Source organism: Aquila chrysaetos, chromosome Z, assembly GCF_900496995.4.
Source record: "Aquila chrysaetos chrysaetos chromosome Z, bAquChr1.4, whole genome shotgun sequence".
Lineage (NCBI taxonomy): Eukaryota > Metazoa > Chordata > Aves > Accipitriformes > Accipitridae > Aquila > Aquila chrysaetos.
In genome coordinates this window covers 60512521-60526167 of record NC_044030.1, presented here as the reverse complement: position 1 = coordinate 60526167, position 13647 = coordinate 60512521, and the positions used below count along the sequence as shown (strand labels likewise).

Sequence of the window (13647 nt, the reverse complement as noted above, 5' to 3'; positions counted from 1 at the left end):
AACACATCTTCAGTAAAAGGGTAATTCAGTAGTTTAAGACTCTAAAAGAGGCAATTTCAGTTACTTCAAAAAATACACTCGTGATAAAACTTTGCTGGGTCACCACCTCACCATAACACACACTTAAGCCAACCAAAAACCTCGTAATCCAAGACAAGCAACATGAGCGAAAATAAGCAAGCTGGGAAAGTGTGTTTCCCTAGTGAGAATGCTACAAAAAAGAGTTAATAACCATTCTTTGCAGTCACTTTCTTTTGTATTGAGATGGAATTAAGCTTACTGTCGTGAGCAGCTTCCTCTACCAAAACCCATAAACTAACGAGCAGTTTCTATTCTAGATTTCAGACAGGACAACTCATATTCACCTATTTGCAAAAACTTTCAGTTTATACAAATGTAAAATATAAAATATACCCCCAAAACAACATGTAGAAAGTTATATACATACTGAATCAAAGGATAAGAAATAAGTCCTTAAAAAAAAACCCAAAACCACAAAACACCCAAACAAACAAACAAAACCCTAATGAAAATTGTTTTGATGAGAGATGTGGAAATCTTTAATGTTAAACCCCACTGTAAGTGAATGGGGATACTCTTGTGCAGAAATGAAAATCACTTGTACCAAAGACTATACTTCATAAGTAAGCATGAAATACTTTATCTACTTCATTACTTTTTGCCAAGCATTGAAGAATACTTGAAGAATAAAGAATTGAAGAGTGAATGCACAACAAACAAACCAAGCAGAGTGATTCAAGAGTAAGTCTCAATCCCAACCTTTCTAATGTCTCCCTTGCACTGGAAATTATTACAACTGGAAACCATATCATGGGCCACCTCAAAACAAAGCCTCTCGGTACTACTGAAACAATAGTTTAAGTAATAAACAAAAGAGGCTATACGAGACCTTCCCAATAAGACCAGAACTCATCTAAATCAACATTTTTAATGGACACCACTTTGTTTTTACTCCAATTGCTAATTAAGATTGAACCGGTGGCCACGTAGCTACACTTCTTATTCCACTCACTGCACAGAAGTATCTTCATCCAGGCTGTGCATGCAACTGTTTGCATCACCATCATTAAAGAACTAAAATCCAGCTAACCCACCTTGGTATAGAAGTTCATGTGCCAATAGGCAGGCCATTTGAACAATTGGTTTCCCACAAATGCATTGCATTATTTCTTGAATTTCTAAGAAAAGAACAAACATACATTCAATGAACTACGAAAACTCAACCCCGCTAGAATATTTTTAACATTTCTGATACTTAAAAGGCTACACTACAAACTCCAGTAATGCATTTGATTTCACACTACTTGATTGATCCATTACTTGGATAAGGATTTTATCCCAAACCAGTAACATTACATTAAATACTTTCCGGCAAGAAGTGCACCTGTCTTTTCTGAGTATTCATTTGGCAAGGAAACATTCTGGCTGATGGGATCAAATTTAACAAACTCCTTAACTCTCATTTCCTTGTGAAAATATGTTCCTCTGATAATGATTTAAGTATCAGCTGCTCTAAAGTCTCTCCTCCTCAGCAAGATAAACCACCAACAAAGAACTGTGCAAGCAAGCACATCAGACTGCCCTTCTGAACTATCTGCTCAATTCTTTTCAGCCACAGGGGTTTGATATTTACTAGAGCCCTGGTTTCCAAATAGCCCCAAGAAAAGGAGTCCTGTCAGTTCTAATCCTGTAGTGATTTACAAGAAAAGAACTGGCAGAAGGAACTGCATAATAGTGTTACTAGCATTTAATATACAGTGTTACCACCTAGGTTGCCTACCAGTACATTCAAAACTGCTACTTTTCGCTATTCTCTCTCTCTCTCTCAATATACAATAAAATCTAGTTCCCTGGAAAACAGAATATTCTAAGAAAGATGTAAGTATATTTAAAAATGTAATAAGCCAAGGTACATGATAAATGAATACTGAACAGAAAACCGGGTCAGGATTCACAGAAGTGAAAATTCCAAGTGCCCAAGCTGACACAGCTGAATAGGACTATTTTTCAAGTAGCAGCTGACTCAGCATTTTACAAAAACATAGATCCCATACAAGCACCTAAAATTAGCCTTCAAAAAACAAAGCCCTAGAATTGTCCTTTCTGAACTCACCGGCTTTAAGAGATAACAAATTACAGACAATTCAATCCGTTCAAAAAGTAAAAAATGCACACTGCTAATTAAACAGATAATAGAAACTGCTTCTGACAATGCCCAAAATTAAATGTCAAAATACCTATTTTATGCCACTCATCAAACTGTTCGAACACTTCTTCGCTTATGTGAAGAGCGACGCCAGTGAAACAAGTGGAATACTCATCCCCTATTAATTTTCTGCAGGCAAGATGCAGTACAATTCTGTTGTAAATCCTGCTTTCAGCTTCTCTGTCTAAAAAACTCATGTCTTTAAAACTTCAGTTTATTCAAAGGGCAAAGAACTGTGGTATCTTCTTCTGTCTCTGGTCAGCATTTTACAAGACCTTTTAAACTGAAAGACTTATCTCAAGTTTGTAACCAAGTTTTCCTAGTACTTCTACCCTACTGAAAACAAATGTTTTAGCAGTTTAATCCATAAAGAAAATAATGGAGGAACTGAACTATTATTAACAACATTCATCACGAAAAACTCCACCAGAAGTAGTGTAACTTATCTGCAACCTCCTTTCTACAGATATGTTTATTGCCAATATATTTGTAAATAGCAGTAATCTTGTTTATTTTTTTTACTTAGAAGAAAAACCCTAATACAATGATTCACAGAGATCACAATTGTTTTAGAAAAAATTGCCTGAATCATCTGTATCTCAGACCCTGTACTATTAGGCAATATGCTGTGGTATAAAAAAAGCTTCTTCAGGGATCCTCTTAAGAAAAATAGTCTCACATTTAAGAACAAACATAACCATGAGCATGAACATAGTAGAAAATGTTTATATACTAGTGGTGAATGTGTTCTAATAACATACAATGAACACACTAAAACAGAAGGTACAATAGTGGAAATAAGAGATATAAAAAGGAAGAAGAAAAAACCCAGGTATTTAGAAAGTTACCCACTTTATGATGTTTATGACTGACATCTTTAAAGTAAAAATCGAAACCTCATTTTTGTATTACAAGTAGTATATCAGCAATACAGAACAACACTATCTGTTCCAGTATTCTAACAGAGGTCATTACTATTTCCAGTTAAAACAATAATTTGTAAACTTCTCGCAATATCTAAGACACTAGAAGGGGTACAGATTGAATACTGGGGCTTGTGATGAAAGAACAAACACAGCAAGGAAGTGGAAAATACAGGTCCAGTGGAAAAGGCATAGAAGGAGGTAGAGAGGAGTGAGAGGTCTACATCAGCATATCAGTTTGATCACCTCCATTTCCTACGCTTTGGTTTGCAACCCAGATTGGTCTTGGAGCAGGCAAACCAGATTCCTTTCAAACTAAACTAAACTGGAAGACTGTGCTTCCAGAGGACACCTAACGCGTTACAATTGCTAATGCATGTGCCCTCCATGGGACCCGACAAAAAAACACCTCTTAAAGCATATATAAAATGAACTTAAGGTCCTCAGCACACCAAATCTTTCCTTTACAAATCTACTCCCACTGCACCACATTCTTGCTAACGTAGATATAGCCTGATCTCCTTAAGAGTAACAGACACCAAGTTATATGTGAAAAAGATGGTCAGAACATTAGAAAAAAGAGTTAATTTACATAAGGTATTTACAATCCCAATACACCTTTTGGAAGAATATAAGCCAGTGACATTGTGGAAAAAATAAGACATATTAGGAGCATGTGGCAGATGTAAAAAAATCTATTAGCACAGAGAAAGCATTATACAAAAAGTTGAAAAGGCAAACCTTGTAGCATCCAGTATTTATTCATTTAAAGTTTGGTTATAAAATATTAGCTAAAATTAATAATTAAACAAATATTCTTTCTAACAAGTATGAATATATTTGTTAAACAACCTGAAAGAATATCTACCCTTGGCATTTTTGTTTTTAACACCTGTTTGAGTCAATCCATAGTCTGGAGGGGAAAAGAAAAAAAAAAGAAAAAAAAAAAAAAAAGGAGCTGTTTCTAGAACTGAATGAACAGTCCTAGCCTAAAAGTATGACAGCGCATGACTATGTAGTACACATCACTGCCAAAAGGATTTGCTCAGACATGTGTCTTCACCTCCTGCTCTCGATCAGGACAGAGAAAGAAGTTCATTCAGAGTTTAACGGGGAAAACACGACTGGCTTTACAGGTGATACCACTTAACTTCATCAACATACTGCAGAGGACTATAAATTATTCTCATACATATCAATATATACAAAACTCAGCCACTCTTCTTGCTTAACAGATGCAGTACATTGCAACAGACACTAAGAAAAAATATCTTCCTTGGTTTCTTTCCAAACAGCTGGTGAATCAAAGAGCATAGTTTCTCAACAATGTTTCATATATTAGAAAATTGTCTAAAATAGAACCCACAGTAGACTCATATAAATTTTTTTCTGTGCATTCCAGTGATTACACAAATATTAAGATGTCTGTGACTGTTCTTTATTTGTAATTGTTTAGGACAATGATGCTGCTTTACCAATCGCTCTCAGTGCCGAATTCATTGTAAATGTCTTTACACCAGAGGCTTCGAGCTAGTACTAATATTACTTAACTTTTAGTTGCTACATATACAGAGAATGCATATAAACAGCTGTGTCAATGCTAAGGGGTCTTTCAAAAAAAAAAAAACAAACCCTAAATGGAAGCTTTCAAGCAGTATAACATGGAAAAATTACACAATGATTTGTCATAAGGAGGCAGTCAGAGAAAATACAATTGTACAGCATTGCTCTTGCGATATAACCAGAAGTCCATGTTCCAAAACTGAAGTTTCCTCAACCAACACACTTTTTTATTTCAAGAAATCACGAGAAAGGAGATGAGCCAGCACAAATCTTAAGTCCTCCCCAACCCACTACATCGGTTCGTAAGTTGTGAAATGACAAGTTCAACTGCCTTTATTTTTTTCCTTTCTGCAGATACTTCTCCACCCATAAATACTGGCAAGTACACACAGCCCAGACGTATGTCCGAAGAGAAAAATTATCGTTCGTCCCCTAAACTGCGAAATTATTAGGCAAATAAAAGACAGGACCCAGCTACCTCGCAGCTGAGGCAGACTGCTGACCACCACTCTCCGCTCCGCTCATCGCACGCCTCTGGGCGCAGCCGGGGAAGCAGAACGAAAGCGGGCGGCGCAGAGGCCCCCCGTCTGCCGGGAAGGAGTGGGCTGCCGAGCCCACCCGCGGCCGCACAGCCCGGCTACTCGGCACGCCGCGCCTAACGGCGATCGCCGCCGCCCGCAGGGCGAGGGCCTCAGCGGCCGCTTCGCCCCGCGACCCCGGGGAGCGGCGCCGGTGCCCGCCAGCCCCGCGCGGGCAGCAGAGACCCGTTACTTGACGCGGGACGGGCCGCCCTCCCCTCATGCTTCACCCGGGAACCGGCAACACCTCCCGCCCCTTCCTGCGGACCCCGCGGCCACCATTTTTGTTACGGGGAAGGTTTGGCGCTCACCCCCCGAGTCCCGCCGGTTTGAGGCGGGGAAGAGGAGGCCGCATCTCCCACGCGAGAAGGCGAGCAGGGCCGGAGAGACGCTTCACCTCGCTGGAGACAGAGCCCTCTCTCACCCCACAAAAAAAGTAAAACAAGCATCGCCCCAAGCGGCACCGCTGCCCTCGCCCGGCCGCGGCGGGAGCGGAGTTCCCCACCTCATCGGGGCCACGGAGGCGAAACCCGCCGGTGCCGCCACAGAAACGACGAAATCAAGATGGCAGCCACCTGCCGACGGCTGGGAGAAGGCCGCGGCGGCCGACTACATCTCCCAGCATGCCGTGCTGCGCCAGTGAGCACCAGAAACTGAGACACGGGGAGTCAAAAGAGTCCGTTTCCGCACGTCAAAACTACCTTTCCCGCGAGGCAACGGAGGCCGGGTTCGCCGCCGTGTGGGGCAAGACTACAACTCCCGTCGGGCGCCGGGCCGGGGAGGGAGGGCCGTGGGGCGGAGCCGGCAAATAGTGGCATACAGCAGCCGCCTCGCGTAAAATGGCGGCGGCAGGAGCTGCGGGGCTCTGAGCGGAGTGCGCGGCAGGCAGAGGCGCGCTGGCCCCTCCTCCCCTCGCCAGCTCTATGTTGTGGCTCTTGCCGCGGGCGGGGGCTGCGGAGCTACGGTGAGGGGGAAGCGCGAGCCTGCGTGCCGCGGCGCCGGCCGTTTGCTGGCAGAGGCGGGCGGCGCTGGTGGCACCCGCGGGCGCGGAGCGGTGCCGCTCAGGTAGAGCCCGCCGCTCCCGTCCCTTCGGCAGGAGGAGGCTGAGGCTGCTGTGGGCGGGGGCCGCTTCAGCTCTTCCCTGCTCGGCGGTGGCTGCGGCTCGGGTCTCCATGTCGGACAACCAGAGCTGGAATTCCTCCGGTTCCGAGGAGGACCCCGAGACTGAGCCGGGGCTGCCTGTTGAACTCTGCGGGGTGCTCAGCAAGGTAAGACGCCTCTCCCCCTCCCCGCGGCCTCTCGCTTCCCCTCCCCACCCTCCGGCCGCTCCCCCCCACCCCGCCCCGCTTCGCGGCTGGCCGAAGGCTGTCAGCCCCGTCCGCCTGTCTCCTGCCCGCTCCGGAGGATCAGGCCGAGGCGCCCGGCGCCGGTGGAGGGGCCTGGGGCGGGGGGGGCGAGAGGCTCCGCGGGAGGCGCTGGCACGGCCGGGGCAGCCACCACCTGACGGCGGGGAGCCTGCCAGGCAGCCGCTGCGGCGCCCGGCGCCAAGCGCCCGCGCCCCCTCCCTCAGCGGCGGGCACCGGCACATCCCCGCCGCCGGGCCCCCCGCCCCTGCGCAGTTGCCGCCCGCCCCTCCCCAGCCCGGGAGGAAGCCCTTCCTCGGGGGGGACAGCCGCGGGCGGGGCCGCAGCCCGGACGGGCGGCTGGGGGAGGCGTCGTTGCCGCCCGGCCCGGGGGTCCCTGCCGCCCCCTGCCCCCGCCCCGAGGCTCGCTGGCTGCCCGGCGTGCGGTTCCGGAGCGCCGGGCCCGGGAGGAGGCGGCCCGGTGCGCCGGGAGAGGGCGTCTCCTCCGCGCCTTAGGCTCCTGGCTGGAGCCGGCGGCGGGCCCGGGTGCGGGCTGGGGCCGCGGCACCCCGCTCGCCTGCCGGGAGCTCCCGGAGGCAGGCGCAGCCCGTGGTCGCCCCACAGGAGCGGGCAGCGGCGCAGGAGCGGCACGGCCTTCAGCCCAAGTATCAAAACAGGGCAATAAAATACTCCTGCAGCAAGAGACACGGGAGATGGGGAGGAGCGGAAGGAAAATGTCCCTAGAGCTTGTTTCCCCTTTTAAAAATAAACGTAATTTTTTGCTCCTTTATCACTGAAAATAAGATGACTTGCAAATATGTGTCGGGTGATACCGGCAAATTTTATTTTTAGGAGTACTTTAAAGTTGAATATTGAATTGCTAAGTTTGAACGCAGATTTTTTTTTTTTTAGTTTATTACAGAACATACTGTCAGAATAATGTTGAAATAGCTTTAGAATTAAAGCACTACATTTTGAATTTTTTTCCTACCCTACACGATAAGGCTGGACACAAGCCAAAGTAGGAGGCACAGGTCACAGGATACAGAGATCATAAACCAGCCCTGGATGCTAAGAAAACGGCCATAACGAAGCTAGCATTCCTCTTTTCGTGAGGGACTTGGTGAACTCTTCCAGCCTGAAAATGTTTCAAATCCTAGAGATGAGAGGAACGGTTAGGAGAAAAGAAGGGGCTCAGCTTTTGTTTGTAAGATCTTGTGATCTTATAGTGGATGGGGGAGGGAGAGGGTGAGACAGATGTGAAATGTTACAGCGGTTAAAATGTGAGGTTTTGGTTTAGTGTAGTTTTATTGGTTTTTTTTTCCATTGTAAAGTTTTCCTTTGATTAGATGCTTCCATCATTAGAAGGGATGTAATTTGTGGGATGCAATTGATTTTTATGTTGGCAAATTAAATACTTTATTAAGTCCAGGTGCTGTTCCTTGCTGGTGTAGCAGGTGAAGCTCTGGCTTCTGAAATTCTGTAGCTTAGGTATGTGCAAACTTTTTATTTTTCTGGGTGATTATGCTGAGTGTAGCTGATGCTGCCTTTCCTGTGAGAACACGGGATGTAATCCGAATAGTCAAGTATGGTGAAACCTGTTGCGGTGAATGTGCCTGAGGGATAAGTTTACCTTTTGTTAGTTGATGCCTTGGTTGTACTTGAGACAAACTAATTAAAATGAAATGGTAGCATGTGAATCTTTCTACTAAGGAAATATCTATTTTTAATAACTTACTGTGTGTAATTAAATTCTAAAGCTGTAGAAGTAAGCTACAGTTCTCTGTGTGCTTAGTAGTGTTTCAGTTGTTCTGCCCTTTGGTAAAGAAAGGAACTTTGAAGGAAACGGAGTAGTTTGGTGAGGGAAGCTTATTAGCAGTATATCCTGCTGGTGTCTTTAAAATGTTTCAGAACTCTAGGCTTTTTTCCATTGTACTTTCTGCTAACAATTTTAAGGTGGATACGAAGAAAGAACTTTAACATAGAAGAGACTTTCTTGAAGCACAAGAATCTAGATGCTTGAAAAAACAGTGGTCTTTGCCAAAATTTTGTGCCTACCCAGTATGCTTTAGGGAGTCTCTTAATTCATGGCACATTTTGATTGCAACAGCAAGCATTGATTGCAACAGCAAGTGCGAGATTGACTGCTATATTTGTCTCTCTTAACTCTGTCAAAGAAGGAAAGGTGCTTTCCTCCCTGTCCCTTGCTCTTTTGCCCAAGATGACTTTGGACTCTGCCTTTTGTGTCTGGAAGGAGTTGGGAACATGCGAGATGGGAAGAGAGGAAGGCAAGAAGTAATATAGCTCCATGACCGCTTGTGCTACCAGTTCATGTACTGAGCACAGCTGAAGCTTTCTTTAAGAAATGCTGAACTTAGCAATTTGATGTATTAAGAGATCAAAAAGGGCTTCATCCCTGGAGAGCAAATTAAGGTCTTACCTATGCTTGAAACTTGTTAGGAATTTCTGAGCTATAGAATTTGTTTTCCTTAGGCCTCCTCTTGTTATTACTAGAGTTAACATGTGGTTATGGGACATGTATTAACTAATATGTGTAGTATAATGTGGAAATGAGACTGTTGGTCAACTTTCTTCCCCTCCATTTATATATTACAAAATGAGGAATAATGGTTAGACTTAAATGCTAAAAAGAGCTTATCTCTCGGAGTTTTTTGTCAAAGAACAGTTGTCATGATCAAAGAAATGCTTGCATGATAAAATTTTCGATGCTTTTGCTTCCATTTCTATCTAATTTATAATTTTTGCACTGTGATTGAAGGCCAAGCACCAGTGTATAGTCAGAGTTACAAACCAGTCCTGATGCTCTAGCAGTGTCATATGATTCTACAAAGTGCAGTTGGGAACATGTTGCAAATGTATAAAAAGTATGCGAATATATAAAAGATTAATAACCAGAACTTTTAGTCACTTCTTACTAGATATTTGTAGGATGAACCCAGGACTTGTTCCTGGAATATCGGTTTCATTCCGTCTGTGAATGTGGAGTCCCTAGAAAAATCTGAATAGCAAAAGGATGATTGGATGTCTGCTGCTAAGCAAGTATCTTCTTAATGAGAAAGTGGTTAGGAATTAAAACCTAAAACAATATCTATGGGCAATATTAAATTGATAAAGAACTGATTACTCTAGGTGCTACAATAGTTATATGCTGTACTGTGGCATAGTGGCATGTTTGTATTTATAGGAAGAGAACTAGATACTGTAGTAAAATACTTTTTGTAGAAATTAACTTTTATATAAAATATTTCATGTTCCACTTAAGTTTGGCTTTTGGTCTAACTCCAGATTTTAAATCAGGTGGCTAAACTCACCTTGGTGATTAATGTTTGATTTTCCCCCTCTCCCCCTTTCTTCAATTTGTGTCTTAAGTATGTTTATCACCTTTTTTTAACTGGCCTTGGCAATGCAGTTGCAGTCAAGACATCTGTTATCTTACTGTTCATTTGAAACAACTGGTTTTTAGTACCTTTAGGAGTTTGTAAAATTATTTTAGGAGCTCTGAGCAGAATAAAGTTCTCATTTGGGAATAACTTTTAAAAATAAGTTGCTTTTTTCTCCTAGTGCTGAAAAGCCTGAGAAATCAACCACACTGTCTTTATTGTTATTTTTCTATTAGCTGATCTTTGGAATCTTTTTTTTTTTTACAGTGGACCAACTACATTCATGGGTGGCAGGATCGATGGGTAGTTCTGAAAAGCAACACGCTCAGTTATTACAAGTCTGAAGATGAAACAGAGTATGGCTGTAGAGGCTCTATCTGTCTGAGCAAGGCTGTGATTACAGTAAGTGCTATTTCATTATTGCTATCTTTTCATGTTCTGAGGTGTTACATATTTGTGGGCTAATGTCTGGTGAAAGCAAACACAGGTATGGCAAATTCTATTAGGTCATCTATTATGAAAGTTAGTGGTATCAGCGGAACGCTGTGGAGCAGGGCAAGGAGTTCCAAATAAGAAAACAAGCTGTCTTGTTTGCGGCTGCAGTAAGCAGCTTTTCATTTCTTATATTAGAGGTTTCTGTGGGTAGGGATACAGTTTGCCTCTGGAGGCTGCAAAGGTTTTTCCAGAGGTCAGCCTAAGACCCCAGACCAACTTTGCAAAAGAGGTACCATCTGTCACAGTTTTTACACGTTGCACTAGAGAGAGAGGGTAGTAGTTCTTTGACTGTACTTTCCAAACATGACTGTAGAACATTTCCAAAAGAAAATATTCTTCTGCATGCTTCTTCCTCTGAATAAGTTAATGTGTTGCTGGTTTTATCCTGTACTACGCTGGTAAGAAAAAAGAGCCTACATATAAATCAAATCTCATAAAGATGAATTGGCCTTAGAAGATAAAGAAGAAAGTCTGCTTTTTGTGCCTTTCAGAATTGATATGTATTAATTATGACTAATGCTCACCAGAAAGCATGTTGTAGCTTTTCTGCATTACTGTTAAATAGTCAGTCCAGTTATGTGATTTAGGGAAAAAGTAGCTGGACTTCTGTGTAGCACACAAGTTCCTAGAGTAGTAGTGTTAAATCTTACTACTCGCGTTCTTATTCTACCAAATGTGGTTTTTTTCAAACTGAATTAAGGTTGACAAATGGGAAGTTTTCTTTTTTTACTAATACTCAGCTTACAAATAGAATTTTATTAAACAAGTCTTGATCTGGAAAAAAAAAAAAAGACTGGATTGATTACATCAACTGGATGCATTTCAGAAAAAAACGTGAAGAAAAACCAGATTTTTACATTTGGATGTCTGGCAGGTATTGCAGTCATCTAAAAATTAAAACAGATCACCTCATTTATTTTAAAACTCTTTTTTAAACTACTAAAACTTTTAAAACTTGCTCAAGATTTGACTTACTCAGGAATATATGGTGCACAACAGTCTCTAGGAATTCTGACTTGTGTCCTTTTGGCAGTCTGTAATAGTACCAGCCTCTGATCAGGACTTCGAAAAAGGTCTCAGGTTCACTAGCAAGAGGCTTAACATGCCAACCAGGCAGAGACAGGAAGGTGGTGGCAAGGAAGTAGGCCAAGGGATGTCTGGAAGCCTGCTGTAGAGCACATCTCAGCAGTGTGAATTCCAGTTGTGATGGGGGAGTGAGAGATTATAGGGACGCTGCTATTGCTGCTGGCATGTTTTGGTACATTGCACTTTGTGAAGTGAAGTTGGCGAGCTTATCTTCTGACTACGATGTGTGTAATGCTGGAACTTCTCACAGATAGCTTTTTTTTTCCTCTTCTATCTAGCACTTGTAACATCTGGTAACTTGGAGGTGAATCGTTGCTTTTTTTTTTTCAGTTCTTAAGCTTCTTGAGTACATTGAGAAAGAAACTATGGAGTTGGAGAAAGAATAAAAAGTGGGCACCATTCTAAAATTTAATCTGATGTTTTTGTTGTTCCATTTTCATTCAGGCTCATGCTTTGTGAGTGGTATTTGATGGTTTAATTGCTAGATTGTGGTTTGAGATGGCAGCTCTGAAACCTAGTAAATTCTTGTTAATTATTTCTAGCTGCAGTTAGTGATTGTTGTGTAAGTATTAGAGGTTCAGGAGTACTGTTGGATCATTTCATGTCTCTAAGATATAAAATTTACTTTTGAAACTGTCATGTGATTCTTCTGTCTCTATTTTTCAGAAGTTATTCTTCTGAGCCGAAGTTATAGTGTGAATGCTTCTGGTTTGATAGTTTGGTAGCAAATTGCATGTATTTTTTTTTTAAACCTGTGTTTTCAATAGAAAATTAATTATGTTCAAAGATAAATGTTTAAAATATTCTTCCTGAGGTACATAGTTAATCTTTACTTTCATGTCCTTGTAATATCTTGCTAACTATAAGCTTACTAGCACATATTTACATGCATGAGAGAACGCCAATAGCTGATAAAATAAATGTTGAGATGATAATGTGTGAAAACTACTATTACTGTCAGTGGAGTTACTCTTTACTGTACATCTTGTGATTACTTTGGTAGAGAGGGGAAGTCGGGTTTCTTACTGGCTTAATGGTCAGCACTGATTTGATGTAGTAGGCATCTTAATCTTGAATATTTTTCAACAGTATTTCACTATACTGTAAGTTTAGTTTTCCTTGATCTTGCTGATCCAGAGTCAGGCACAGTAACTACCTATCTCCTAACCTGGTATATTTCAGTAAGTTTTCCTTCAGTACAAAGCAGGATTTGAGTGGTATGAGATGTTGATGGCTGTAATGTTTCTTGTAGGAAAGGGTGATTGGATTTCATGAATCTTTCTTTTAGGCACTCAAATTGGGTATGCATGTTTGGATTCAATGGGAAATGTGATGATTTTCTGTGTGTAATTAATGCTACTAGTATTATAGGATGTCCACATTTTGTTGATGTATAAGCATAAATTTGGAAAGCTGCTGCCACTGAGTAGTCCCACTCCCAGCAATAAAGATCAGCCTAGTGATAAGTTGTACTATTAATTGAGACATGTTTTCAAACCTGTTTACAAATTCTTAACAACAAAGTGTTTATCTCATGAGTTCTAGGGTTTTTCCAGAAAGGATTTGGCTGGTCAGGATATCTCTTCTGCATGGATCCATATGGAGGATCTTCAAAAATGCTTTGAGAAATGTCATGCTTGATAAATTTTAAGAATGCTTAAACTCAGCCATCTGTGAACTTTGTGGTTTTTGTCACTAGAGGTGACTACCTATACAGGAAGGGTTCCAAAATCTTAAGTTCCAACTTAACCTTCAGCTTTTCTTCAGATAGGATTTATACTTGCCATATTGTTTTAATCCAGTGTTGGTTTTCATCTTCCTTTCTGTATATATTAGCAATATAGAAAAACTTACTGATTTCTAATTTGGTACCTTAAGTTGCAATAACTGTGATGCAATGGTTTTTGCTTGGTTTTGGTTATACTGTGATGATGCATACTCATGTCAAAATCTTAATGGAAACATGCTTTTTGTTATTAGCCTTTCTTTAGAACACTTTCTTTTTATTGTCTTGTAAAGAGATGTTTAGGC

The 13647-nt window shown here is 42.1% G+C and overlaps 2 protein-coding genes across 12 annotated transcripts in view; one reads left to right on the top strand and one right to left on the bottom strand.

Moving 5' to 3' along the window:
* Positions 1-5912, bottom strand: part of POLK (DNA polymerase kappa) — a 38322-nt gene extending 32410 nt beyond the window's left edge. For 8 of the 9 annotated variants that reach the window (XM_030005252.2, XM_030005253.2, XM_041121052.1 and 5 more), the window contains exon 1: positions 5797-5912. The gene's annotated coding sequence lies outside the window, so the exon portion shown is untranslated. Of the gene's footprint in view, positions 1-5191; positions 5504-5796 lie in introns of those variants that run through there. The other variant, XM_030005254.2, reaches the window with a different exon arrangement.
* A 193-nt stretch (positions 5913-6105) lies between these two features.
* The window catches only part of CERT1 (ceramide transporter 1), an 80448-nt gene continuing 72906 nt past the window's right edge, over positions 6106-13647 (top strand). For 2 of the 3 annotated variants that reach the window (XM_030005261.2, XM_030005260.2), the window contains exons 1-2: positions 6107-6559; positions 10303-10437. In XM_030005261.2, the coding sequence (XP_029861121.1) occupies positions 6464-6559; positions 10303-10437 (231 nt within the window). In that variant the 5' untranslated portion in view covers positions 6107-6463. Of the gene's footprint in view, positions 6560-10302; positions 10438-13647 lie in introns of all 3 variants that reach the window. The other variant, XM_041121054.1, reaches the window with a different exon arrangement.